Source organism: Sorex fumeus, unplaced genomic scaffold, assembly GCF_029834395.1.
Source record: "Sorex fumeus unplaced genomic scaffold, SorFum_2.1 ptg000008l, whole genome shotgun sequence".
NCBI classification, from domain to species: Eukaryota; Metazoa; Chordata; class Mammalia; order Eulipotyphla; family Soricidae; genus Sorex; species Sorex fumeus.
Window position 1 is genome coordinate 37,123,047 of NW_026606065.1, and position 14,191 is coordinate 37,137,237.

At 40.2% G+C, this 14,191-nt stretch overlaps 2 protein-coding genes across 2 annotated transcripts in view; both read right to left on the bottom strand.

Annotated features, from left to right (window-relative positions):
* The window catches only part of GPC5 (glypican 5), a 1,003,796-nt gene that overhangs the window by 537,140 nt on the left and 452,465 nt on the right, over window positions 1–14,191 (bottom strand). The window lies entirely within an intron of this gene.
* Window positions 11,236–14,061, bottom strand: LOC130019155 (uncharacterized). Its single transcript, XM_056109758.1, has 2 exons — window positions 13,554–14,061; window positions 11,236–11,840 (listed from the first exon to the last, which is right to left on the bottom strand). Exons 1-2 carry the CDS (start codon window positions 14,059–14,061, stop codon window positions 11,236–11,238), a joined length of 1,113 nt encoding a protein of 370 aa, XP_055965733.1.

The window sequence follows — 14,191 nt, forward strand, 5'->3', positions numbered from 1 at the left end:
ATTAATTAATTTTAAAAAACTGTAACTACTATATGGCCTAGAAATCCCATTACCAAATAGAATTTCTATATGACATAGATAATTTGTATCTAGACATCTATCTACAAAACACAAAAATACTAACTTGAACAATGTATGCAAACCTATATTCATTGCAGCACTATTTAATATACCCAAAATAAGAAAGCAATCCAAATATCCAGCAATGTCTAAGTAGATATAGAGATTGCAGTTCATATATTTGGATGTAAGTAGGGGATATTATGCTAAAAAGTCAGAGAGAGAGAGCACAGGTGATCTCCCTCATATGCTGTGTATAAGAAAACAAATTAATGGGATAGACAGTGTCTTATGATATCAAACCTCTTACACTTCTGATACTAAATTGAATATATCAAATGGTGGTGAGAGGTATCAGGAAGTGGGTGATAAAAGCTAGAACTGACATAAGGATAGTGGGAGTTGTTCTCTGACATAAGCACATTAATGTACAGTATGCAGGAGTTTGTTATTGCAAAACATAAGCACTGACCATGTTACTTTAATTACAATAATTGAAAAAATCATCTAACCTCACACTTGTAAAAATACATGTGAAAAATTTAATAATTCATCACATAACACTTATTACTAATATTCTACATTTTTTGTCTCTGTCTCTAAGATAAATGTATCTTAAATCAAAGATCTGAAATTTTAGTTCCACTAATTAATACCAATTAATCACTATCACTTTGTTAAAATTGTGGGTTTCAGAATCAGGCAAACTTGGTTTTAACTACTGCCTTATCAAATATTTCCTGTATAAGATATCTGAACTAAAACTATCCTAATAAAAACTGTAAATAATCAATGTGTTATGCATAATATCTAATCTGTATAATATCTAGAAAAGGCTTAGCAAATATTAAATTTTATAATAACCATTAAGTACATTTATGTGCCAAAGCACAATATTTTAATCTTCTTGAAAATAATTTAAAAAGCCATCTTATGATATATTTATGCCATACTCAATCTATCACAGTTCTGAAATAAAACCAATAACACAAGATATGAATGAGAAAGGGAATAAACATCAGAGGTGTATTGTATATTTAACACTGAGGTAGGCACAATTAAGTCTGATAGTGCATTTTATTGTCAACACTGTAAAATAGACTGCTTCATTTTCACAGGTAAAGAGACAGAAGAAACTTACCTATCAATGTAATAAATATCTCAGCTGCTACTAGAATTTTAATCTGCTACACATTCCAATTTCTTTCTTGCAGAATTGGACTGCTACATCTTTTGTGAAAATACATTTTAGAATATTGTTGTTAAGACACTGTCTTTGGTGTTTAAATGCTTACTGAACTTCCTTTCCTCAACCTCTTTCTATCCTCTTTTCAAGTTAATGTGATCATTTTTCTCTCTCCAAAACTCCATGCCCACATAAATCAATCACAACCTGATCTGGCATTCTCTGGTCATTAATTTCATCTTATTGGATTGGTTCCAAATATGTTCCATGATCTTCACAAACTTTTCAGATATCATATAATTACATATTATATAATTTCTGGTGTTGAGGAGGGTGAATTAGACTTAGCTAGTCTTATCCTTTCCATGAAGGTTTTAACTGTATTAGTTTTATTAAATCATACCTGATCTCTTACATTTTACCCTAGCTAATGTACTTGGTACTACTCCATGACTAGACATTTTCCTGACTGTCTTAAGAATTGGTTTTGATAAGAGAACTGCAGAAAATAGCAGCATGATATTGGCATTTCAAAGTCATTCCATCATTAAAAAAATCATTTTAGGAATATTATAGTAAGGATTATATATCATACATAAGTGTATAAATATCAGTTCTGAAAATATTGAAAACACTGATTACACAGAAATGAGTAAGCATTCAGGCAGTGAGAATGCAAATAAGTCATATATATGTACTGCAATCAGTTTTTGTCATACATATGTTCTATGTCACTATATGACCAGTAGGCTATAAACATATGACTTATTTGTGCCCCCACCTATATGTTACTTATTCATAATTATTTATATATTTATAAGCCTTATATACACAAATAGGGCTGGAGAGATAGCACAGCGGGTAGGGCGTCTGCCTTGCACGCAGCCAACATGGCCGACCCAAGTTCGATTCCTCCACTCCTCTCGGAGAGCCCAGCAAGCTACCGAGAGTATTCGATATGCCAGACACAGTAACAACAAAGTCTCCAATGGAGACGTTACTGGGCCCGCTCGAGCAAATCGATGATAAACGGGAGGGCCTCTACTTTACTATATACACAAATAGATCTATATATTTGAATTCCCATATATATATATAACTTATTTATGTTTCCACCTCCTTATCTGATAACTTATTAACTTATATATATGAATGTCTTATATTTGACAAAAAATGATTGCAGTACTAGTTTCCATTCAAGGGTGTGTTTTTTACACTAAAATAGACTGTTCTTTGTACTGTCTATAGTGTGTGGAAAAACCTGAGAAATTAATAAAATATCAGGTATCAAATGTTCCATTTATCTCAAACTTGCACAAAGTAAAACAAGTATCAAAAAGGTACATCACGAATTGTAGCACTGTAGCACTGTCCTCCCATTGTTTATCGACTTGCTCGAGCGGGCACCAATAAAGTCTCCATTGTGAAACTTGTTGTTACTGTTTTTTTTGGTATATTGAATACGCCACAGGGAGCTTGTCAGGCTCTGCCGTGAGGGTGGGATACTCTCAGTAGCTTGCCGGACTCTCCAAGAGAGACGGAGGAATCAAACCTGGGTTGGCCGCGTGCAAGCCCACTCTGTTCCAGGTCACATCATGAATTGGGAGGAAAATTAAACTCGGTTGGCTCAGCTCAGCCTCTGATATCAAAGGGTATCTGTTAACAATTATTTCAATAATTTGAAGTGAAACACCTACATAATCACTTAGTCTTTGCATATTGCACTTTAATTTAGTGTTGTTTATAAAGGGTCTGTTGAAGAGCAATTTAGATCTGTGGTGCATCAAAAAAAAAAAAGAAAGAAAGACGTTTTTCTGAGATGCAAGTACAGGTTTTTTGTTTTTTTTCTTTTTTGTTTTGGGGCTATACCCAACAGTGCTCAGGATTTACCTCTGGTTCTGGCCTCCGTGATTTTTCCTGGCAGTGCTCAGGGGACCAGATGTGATGCCTGGGATCAAACCTGAGACAGCCTCTTGCAAGACAAGTACCCTACCTGCTGTACTACTGCTCAGCCCCATTCTCCCACTTTTTTTATATTTTAGCAATTTACAATCCCTGCTAAGAGTTGCTTCCATGAACACACAATGTGTAGATTCATTTTTCTTAGTTTTCTATTATCATTACTTTGGAATGCCAACTCCAATCATTTTATAGTAGTTCAATCAGAAGGTAATTATTTTAGATTTTTTAAAGAAAATTAGTTCATTATGTTTTATATATATTAATTACTTCAAATAAACATTATAGATACAGAATATTGATGAACATAATTATGATTTAAAATATATATTGAAACATGAAATTTCCCAAACTGATAACAGAGTGAGTAACATGGTCAGAAGCAAGTAATTCTGACAAAGCATAGTAATATTATAGGTTCAAGAATTTTTTTATAAATACAAGTGAAGGGTTAGAAAGACAGATAAGAAGCAAGAAACAAGTGCCTTGCATGCACAAGAACCTGAGTTCAACCCTACTACATGGTCTCCTGAGCACTCACCTCTGGAGTCATGAAGACCAATCCAGCACCACCTGGGTAACCCCAGTGGGCCCCAAGTCTATTGGGCCTGAGAACTGTCACATGGCCAGGCTGTAGCACTGATTCACAAGGTCCAATTAGCTAAATATCAGCTCGCAATGCACCCAGACTCTCTGAGCACTGCTCAGAAGCCCCCAAATGTGCATAACGAAAGGACAGCTTGACAAACAAAAAAAATATCTATAACTATTAAGAAAAAGAAAATGCATATAAAAATGGGACAATCAATACAAATGCAATATTAATTCCCAGCAAATATTGGTAAAGAGGGAACTGTACATGAAAACTAATAGAATAGCACTAAAATTTTCAGAATGATCCCAAACTGTGGAGTCTTGGTTAGGGATATAGGTTAAAGGATTGGAGAAGAAGCATTACATATGGGAGATTCAGGGTCCATTCAGGAACTGGCTTGGCACAGTTCTTGCAAGCACCAGGAATTACCTTTGAGCACCACCATGTGGCCCCAAAGAAATAAAAATTGTGAAGGCTGATACTGCTTTGTCAGGAATAGCAATAAGGCACTAAAATGACTCATTTCATGCTGGTGGGAATATAAACTGGTACAACCAAGTGTCAATGCCATGTAAAATAATACAGTACATCAAAAATGTAAAAATTATAATTTAGCAATTTCATGCCATAATGTGTACTGTCAAGAAATACATATGTTTACAAGTGTATCACCCAAGACCATATTGGAATCACTGTATTCTCTAGTCCAACATGGAAGCCCCCAATGTCTATAGAAGAATAGAGTGACTGACAGAAGAGTGTGATAACATGTTGAAGTCAGCACTGCAAATTTTATTACTTAACTCATATTCAGACTGGAGTGATAGCGCAGCAGGTAGGACATTTGCCTTGCACGCTGCTGACCTGGGCTTGATTCCTCCATCACTCTCAGAGAGCCCGGCAAACTACCAAAAGTATCCCACCTGCACGGCAAAGCCTAGCAAGATCCCTGTGGTGTATTTGATATGCCAAAACAGTAAAAACAGGTCTCACAATGGAGACATTACTGGTGCCTGCTCAAACAAATAGATGAACAACGGACAGTGCTACAGTGCAAATCATATTTAACTATGAGTCACTGGTGTCAATGTGAGAAAGTCACAAAGTATTCAGAAATCAAAATAAATAAACCATATCTACACACATTAAAATAGAAGAATTTTGCAATCATAATATTAATATCTAGGTATTAGACACAAAAAATACAAATAATATAATATCTATTAAAATCTACACAAAGTTTTTATCTTAAAAGATAAATTTTCCATACATTTAAATATATTTCATATATTAATACAGTGTGCATATATGTATGTGTGTGCTGTTATTGTTTTTTGTTTGCTTGCTTGTTTTTGCTTTTTCGGTGACACTCAGCGATGCTAAGGTGATGCTTGGGGGACCATATGAGATGCTGGGGATTGAATTATTCCTGTTGGTGCTTGGGGGACCAAATGGGATGCTGGGGATTGAACCCAGGTCAGCCACATGCAAGGCAAAGGCTACCTGCTATACTATCCCTCTCGCCCCTTGTTGTTGTTGTTGTTGTTGTTGCTGTTGTTGTTGTTGTTGGGCCACCTGGTGGTACTCAGGCCTTACTTCCGGGTCTACACTCAGATGTCACTCCTGGAAGGGCTCTAGGGACCATATAGGGTGTTGGGGATTGAACCTGCATTAGTCATGTTCAAGGTACGTGACCCTCTATACTATTATTCTGGCTCCTGAAAATAAATTTTATATGCCAGGGAATGATTTCACTAGATTCAGAGATGTAGGGAAGGGAAGGGATGTAGGGAAGATGTAGAGAAGCAGAAGGCATTGCAGTCTGGCAAATGGCCCAAGGTTCCTCGAGGTGATATTTCTATAGAGCTGAGAAATTCTGTCTACTGAATTGAGTTTTTACATCTGATGTACTTAATATGCACTCATTTAATTCACACATATGTTGTACTAAATGTCATGTTAAATTATTGAAAAATAAATGTTTTCAATACTGTTATCAAGACTCAGTTTTAACACTTCAAGTTTGAACCAACTTACTCAAGCAAACTCAGTTATAACCATCTTGCCTTTAAAATGTTGCATATGGTGTACATACATACATATATTTATAGCTTACACTACTTACTTCATCTTCTTGAGATTAGACTGCACTCCCATGTCCCTACCTCTGTTCCTCAAGAGCTAACGAATCATCTTTTTTAAAGTTTTATATCTATAGGCATGACCCATAACTTAGCACTTAAACTACATTGTATTTTTTGACCAGACTATGAAACAGAGAATAGTAATTCTTTTTCTATGTCATATTTTACTGAATAGCAAAGAACCCATGCAAAATTAAAAGATATATTCTCTGCATAAAACATAAATACAATAAATATTAGAGTGAAAACACATAATTATAGCCATGATCACATTTGTCTGATGATTAACTGGGGACATATTAACAATATCAATTGAACATAAGTATTTTTACTCATAATAGATGGATGAAATTTGAGTGTCGCTATTAGTAATTCTAAAAGTATGATATTTTTCCAGCAGGATTGGTTGAAAGTCCATGCAGGCTGCAAGCATTCCAATAGACAACCATTAACAAATGAAAAACTTACAGAACTGGGGCTATGGTGCCTCAATCTGTACCTGTGAGGCGAGCTCATCAGCAGCCTGATCGCAACGTCAGACTTTCAAAGGCCCCAAAATTTCTGCTGTGCCTTTGGTCAGACCCCAAAAACTTGGGGCAAAGTTTACCAAGAAAGTAAACGGCCAAAAGTTAGGTATGTCGGAGACACACCAACAAACTACCTCCAACTCAGCTATATAGTTGGAGGCATGGCCTCTCTGGTTCCTGATTGAACTGCTTAATGGCAATGATCCCAGAGACTCAGAAATGAATCTCGGAACCCCAAAGGCTTTTGGCAGAAATGCATCCTGTTCCTGCAGTAGGTTATGGGTGCTGGGCCACTCCAGGTGGGAATAGCTTTCGGACCTTGGCCTGTTCTCACTGGCGGCCCAGTGACCGCCATCCTCCAAAGGCCACTGGACAGTCAGGTTTGGGCCTGCAGTGATGAGATACGTAGGGCATCACCAGATGGGGGTAAAGCGGCCCTTTCCTCTCCATCCCAGCGAGACCCCGAGTCGCTGCCTACAAATGGCTTCTCTGGCTCCTGATTAAGCTGATTAACAGTCATGATCCCAGAGACTCAGAAACAAATCTTGACACCCAGCGGCTTTTGGCAGAAATGCATCTGAACCGCATACAAGGTGGCTGCTGCCTCAGAGCTTATTGGAAAGCCAGGTATGAGCTGGTGGTGATGGGGCAACTGCAGTCTCATAGGAAGGGGGATGGTTCACGCCCTACCGAGGTCACGAGTTACCCCCTTCAAGTGGCTCTCCGGCACGGTCATGGATCCAGAGGCAAAAGGACTTAATCGAGAGCCCAGCAGCTTGCGGCAGAAAAGTGAATGGACCATGCATTAAACTACGGTGCCATGCCTCCTGAGGAGGGAAAGGATGTTGCTTCCTTTCGCCTTTTTCCCCCCAGCAGCAAGGTGTCCACCACCTCAGAGCCTATAGGAAAGCCAGGTATGAGCCGGCAGTGACAGGGAAACTTCAGTCTCATGGAAAAAGGGGTGGTACTGGCTCATCCTTCACGACCTACCAAGGTCGTGAGTTGCCCCCACCAGTGGCTGTCTAGCACAGCCATAACACCAGACGCATAGAAACCAAACTCGTAATTATCTGGCTCTTTGCAGAAATCCAAAATCGCATGGCCGCTATTGCGGCCGTGTGATATTTTATGATTCTCATAACCAGCTATAGAAAGCAAAGTATTTCACAATGCCTTTTCAGCAATTCTGATTGTTGAGGGGGGGATTCTAAACAATAATGGTGCATCTTTTGTCAAAATAATGAATGTAATCAATGTAGAGAAGAGTCAAGTAGAAATCATCTGCCTCACAGGCATTGGGAGGGGTTGGAGGGGGGTATATTGGGGTTCTTGGTGGTGAAAGATGAGTACTGGTGAAGGGAAAGGAGTTTGATCATTGTATGACCGAGACTTAAATTTGAAAGCTTTGTTACTTTTACCACAGTGGTTCAATAAATAAATATAAGAAGAAAAAAAAGTGCAAGAAAAAAAAAGTTACAGATCTCAGGAGTAAACAATGTGCGGCTTGTCTTTAAATTTCTCTGCTGCAACTATAATTAAAATAAAACAATAACTTTTCCATGACATATATTTATTGGCTTCAGTCATGTTCTCCCTAAGGTGCTTATTTTGAGATTAGAACTACAAATGTTTTCCTTAAAATTAGGCCACAGAAATAATTGACTTAAGTGAAATTTATTGGTGGACTCATAACCCAACAAATTCTGTGTGAGAAGTAAAATATTATTATGATGATCCATATTAAAATCACATGAGTCAATCAAATACTTTAAAAGAAAAGTAAAGAGGAGTGTTTTCTATAAGTCAGATATCAGATAGAAGCTTATTAAAGAAAATGAAAACATACACAGTACATTGTTCAATGCCATGAAATATGTCGATAGAGTAATGATGTCTAATTTTATTTTGTGTGATTTAGTACTAATATTGAGCTGTGTAACTTCAGTTACTAGTTGTCCTCCTTTGTTTACTGATATGTTTCCAAGAAATGTGGAAGAAGTCTTTCCATTTCAATCAATCAACTTCTCTTCCTTCCCCTACTTCTTTCTTAAATGAACAATTATTATTGAATTCATCAGGTTGCATCTGATTTTACTGTTATATTATTTTAAATGCCTTCTTTCCATGCATCATTTCCCAATTCTAGTGGTATCAAGGATTCTTAAGCCTGCATTTACTATTAAACAGGTTGACTATTCTGGGAAAGAAATCACACGCTTAATTATTTCTTCTTCCTGCTGGTGCAATAATGCCATCTAGAGATGTCATTGGGCATTTTCACCAATGTCTCTGAAAAATTCAAAATGAATGCAATTAGAATTCTAAAGGTGTCATTCCACGGCTGAATTTTAAAATTCTGTGAAAGTTGTTTTTCAAGCATAACTTTATATGGTAAAAATTATATATTTCATTTCTATTACGTGCTAGGAAAATGCAATTCAAACTTCATACATTTATAATCCAAAGGAGTTTGATCCTTATGGTGGAAATTAAAACAACAGATCTAAAGATAGCATTAGATTTTAGTGCACTGGGATATATTCACACAATTAAATGCTATGCTATATGGGCTTCTTATAAAGTACCTGATGTCAAACTAGAATTCAAAATTAGCATGGACCCAATAAAACCTGAGCAAATTCATTCCTAACTATGTGAATAGACTTTCCAAACAAATATTATATACATTAAACAGAGAGGGAGAGAGGGGAAAATAAAAATATTTTCATCTAAACCATATTTGCTAAAATGTCATGGAATAAGGATGCAGATCTATGGTTATCTAGCCTCAAGGCTAATTCTTGTTCTCTTCAGATCTACAGTATGATCCCAAGGCTAATCCTCTTTCTACCAAGCCACAGTCAGAAGCATTAGGGGAATCTTGCAGATTTTAAAATTGGTAAGCAGCCCTTCTTGCCTCACACTCAGAAGTATCTCCTATAAGCTTTAAATTATGCATTATTACACACCAACTGCTGAGTTCCGCTGTACTGTTTCCCTTTCAAAGACATACTATAAATAAAAATTGTAATAAAATGTGATCCAGGAAACAGCTGGTTCCTGGGATAAAGACATACAAATGACAAGGCAGTTCATTATCGTCCCCTGGATTTCAGGGCTGGGTGAACTTGCTGTTTGACAAAAGCACAGAACGGGAGTCATCAATGAATGACCCCAACTGGCAGCCTCTTTTCTGTCTCCGTAACTAAATCCGTCCATCAACCACACTCTTATTTCTATAACCAATGCTATTTGTGGAGTCACAGCTTCCCCATTAAGGCAGTAGGCTCTTGAAATAAACCAATATCTCATTCAATTCTCCAACAGTCATTCATTTATGCATAAATTTTATGTGCAGGCACTCAGCAAGTATTCCCTATTTGGGGGCTGGAGTGAAAGCACAGTGGGTAGGGAGTTTGCCTTGCATGTGGCCAACACGGGTTCGATTCCCAGTATCCCATATGGTCCCTTGAGCACTGCCAGGAGTAATTCTTGAGTGCAAAGCCAGGAGTGACCCCTGTACATCGTGGGGTGTGACCCAAAAAGAAATAAAAAATATTCCCTGTTTTTCCTTTGGTTTGGGGGCCACGCTCAGAGTTACTCAAGGCTTATTTTCTGGCTCTGTGTTCAGGTATCACTCATTGTGGAGGGTTCAGGGGACCTTAGGGGATGCCAGAGATTAAACATGGGTTGGCTACCTACAGGGACAGGGCCCCACCTGCCGTATTCTCTCCCAAGCTCCTAGCAAATACTTTGCAGTGCTCACCTTGTATTCGTGCAGAGAAGGCACGGGACTTTGAACAGAGCTTCCACCACATAATTCCAGTGGGAGTAAAAGCACAAATGAACTCTACACAGTAGGTCAGCAATAACTATGTATGAATTGAACCCTACGAGCCTAGAGATCAAACCCTTACTGATCTCTCATTGTGAATCTCTAGCAGAAAAACACACTTACTACTAATATTACTTAACTAAATAAAGCCTCCAGAGGGATGGGAACATGAGTTCCAGGAGTTACACATCCTGCTAGACTGACATAATCAAGTCAGTTCCCTGAGAGGTTGGTGGGATCTAACAGGAAGGAAGAAAGACTGAAAGATTGAGGAAAGGAAGACATGGCAAAAGAGGAAAAGAGAAAAGGGGATCTCTTTTGAATAACAACTTTAACTGGAGGGCAGAAATGAAGCATCTGACCATCAAGGAAAACAATTGATTTGTTTCGAATGGAAATAGAGTGGAAAATCAAATCCCAAGAGAAGGCACCACCCATTTTAGTCTTAAAGGGCAGTTGGATCCCACGTTAGGTGGGGCGCTGACACGGGTGAGAGACCAAAACTTGGGCAGGGCTGCGGGGACACACACATGGTGTGCTCTTAGCAATCTCATCGATCATCCAGATGTTCATTTCCTTAGGTCAGACGTGTCACATACCCAAGGGGACAACACGGCAGCTGTTCCAGCTATTGCTTTGGGGAAAACAATACCAGGAAAATGCAAATATTAGAAGAATTTCAGGAAAGAGGAGAAAATCAGAATAAGCAGAGTTGTATCACTTTAGCTCTGTTACTCACCAAGGCAAAGTCTGTGTGAGTTGTTGTCATCTCTTTCTGACATGACAGTGGAGGCTGTCCACGCATGGCATTTGCACAACAATTTTGCTGGTTTGTTTAAGTTAGTCCCGAAGAAAACAGGAATGCAAATAATGTCTATAACCTTTTGGAAAATTTCAAATTCTTAATCACTTAATCACTTAACTTCCCGTTAGTCGTCGATTTGCTCGAGCGGGCGCCAGTAACGTCTCCATTTGTCCCTGTCGCGTGCTAGTGTAGCCCAATGGTATCTCTTCGCTCCGGGAACATGGAGGGCCTCAAACCGATCGTTCATGATCTTGACAAAGAAGTCTGACCATCTGGTAGGTGGGCGGCCACGCGGTCTCTTGACATCCCGTGGAATCCAATCAGTAACAGCTCTAGTCCAACGGTCGTCTTTAAATCTCATTACGTGACCAGCCCATCTGATTTTCGACACCTTGGCATATGAGACAGCGTCCCTGATCCTTGATCGTCGACGGATGTCAGAACTCCGGATTCGTTCTCTCATTTGAGTGAAACGTGATATTCCAAGCATAGCTCTTTCTATTCTTCTTTGGGAGACCTGAATGGCGTTCTCATCTTGTTTGCGTAGGGCCCAGGTCTCTGAGGCATATGTTAATGCAGGAAGAACAGTGGAATCAAAGAGATGTGCCCGGAGCCGGAGGTTCTTCGTCCTCTTAGCTATTTCTTCGACGTTCATGAAGGCGTTCCAAGCCGCTCTCTTCCTCCTGCTCAGCTCGGGTGCCAGGTCATTTCTCATGTTGACTTCTCGACCTAGGTACACATAGCTGTTGCATTCGGAGATGGTCGTTCCATTGAGAGCGAATGGGGCGTCAGGAACAAGGCTGTTTCTCATAAACATTGTCTTCGTAAGATTCAGCTGTAGTCCTACCTTTCCACACTCACGGTCAAAGTCGGCCAGCATTTGTGCCGCTTGGCTGATGTTTGGTGTTATTAAAACAATGTCATCAGCAAAGCGGAGGTGGTGTAGTTGCCGACCATCTATCTTCACTCCCATTCCTTCCCATTCCAGTCGTCGCATGATGTTCTCGAGGGTGGCACTGAAGAGTTTCGGTGAAATGGTATCACCCTGTCGCACCCCTCTCTTGATATCAACGATCACTTCTTTGTAGAATGGTGAGATCCTGGTAGTGAATCCGCAATACAGCTCACGGAGGATCCTGATGTATTGGGCTTGAATGCCCTGATTGGCTAGGGCTTCAATGACCGCTTCCGTCTCAACAGAATCAAAGGCCTTCTTTAAATCAATGAACGTTAAGCAGAGCGGCATCTTGAACTCCCGAGAAACCTCAATGAGCTTGGTTACCGTGTGGATATGGTCGATGGTGCTGAATCCTTTGCGGAACCCGGCTTGCTCGCATGGTTGTCCTTCATCTAGTGTTCTGCCAATTCTATTCAGGATGACTCGAGTGAACAGCTTGTAGATGACAGACAATAGGCAGATCGGGCAATAGTTGCCAATGTCATGGATGTCTCCCTTCTTGAACAGTAGTACGGTCCTGCTGGTTTTCCATTGGGACGGAACCTTGCATTCAGACAGGTAGCGAGTGAAGAGCCGAGCCAGTGTATTGATGAGTACTGACGGCAGGTTCTTCAGGTGTTCAGGTCTGACCTTGTCTGGGCCGGGTGCTGTTTGCTTCTTTACCAACGAAATGGCGTGTCGGATTTCGGAAGGGAGAACGTTAGGAACGACATACCCATCCTGTGGAATTTGGTATGTCGGCAAGTGGACATGGCTATCGAAGAGATTTGAGTAGAAGTCATGGATAATCTTCTCCATTGCCGTTCTGGAGGATGTGATGGATCCATCAGGACATCGGAGGGCAGTCATCTTGGTCTTATAGTTGGCGAAGGACAGGCGGGCGTTACGAATACTTTTCCCGGCTTCTGCCGCATCTACCAGTACTTCTGCTCTTCTCTCTTTGAGGTCTTCCTTGATCGCATCTCTGCACTGCTTTGCAAGCTCGGACGTTAGCTTGCGGTTGCCTGAGGCATGCGCCAAACCACGCTGGCGAATTAGCTCAAGAGTTTTCGAAGATAGGCGACTTTTTGTGGCTATCTCTCTCTTGGCGTTCCTCGCACATTCATGGAGGTGCTGAACCAGTCGATCGTATTCCTCGTCAATGTTGTCAACAATGGCATCTTCCCTTGTTGCCGCAATAGTACCAAAGAGTTCCCAGTTGGTGGTCATTCTGGGAGTTCTCTTTTTGAACTTTGCAGCCCTTTCTCCCCGCTCTGTGAAGTAGAATTTTGCACGAAGGAGACGGTAGTCTGATCCCGTTCGAAATTTTGGGACAACAGCGACATCAGTCAGGCAAAACCGTCGATTGAATATGATGTGGTCTATTTCGTTGTGGAATCGTCCACCGGGAGACTCCCATGTCCATCGTTTAGATTCTGCCTTCTGGAACTGTGAGTTACCATGAATGGTCTTGGTCGACATGATGAACTCAGACAGTCTCTCACCCTGTTCGTTCCATTCTAGGCCATGGGTCCCAATGTGAAGTTCTTCAGCTGATCTTCTCGGTCCTATCTTGGCATTAAAATCACCCACAATGATCTTGTAGAAGGTGTGGTCTTCTTTATAGAACTTCTCTAGCTCCATGTAGAACTTCTCGATTTCTCTTTCATCATAATGAGATGTTGGTGCGTAGACAACGAAGATAGAAACTGCAGGCAGTGAGCCACATCTATTCAAATGTAAACGTCCGATTCGGGTTGTTAGGCATTCGAATGAATCAATGCTCTTGGCCAAGTTTGTGTTGACAAGGACACCGACGGCTCCAACACCTCTTTTATCGCATGTTCTGAGGAAGAATTCTTCTCCAGTGTCGAAAACGGCATGGTGAGATTCGTGCCTTCTTGTCTCGGTCAGAACAATGATGCCGTACTTGATCATTCGCGCTTGTACCATCAGGTCCTCGATGGATGCATCTGATGCTAGCGTACGTGCATTGAAAGTACAGACGATCATTTTTGTCTTCCTTCGTTGTGGCAGCCTAGGTCGGCCTTGAGATTTTGTCGGCCTTTCCTTTCTCATCCTTCTCAGTGCTGCCATGTCGGTGAAGCCTTCAGGGTCAGGTGAATGAGACCAGTTGTAGTTA

Bases quoted from the DNA above. Each gene is read 5' to 3' on its own strand.
- LOC130019155 (XM_056109758.1), bottom strand. From the start codon at position 14,061: ATGATCGTCTGTACTTTCAATGCACGTACGCTAGCATCAGATGCATCC. The intron at 11,841-13,553 runs GTGAGAGACTGT...ATGTGTACCTAG, and splicing joins CCTAGAATGGAACGAACAGG to GTCGAGAAGTCAACATGAGA.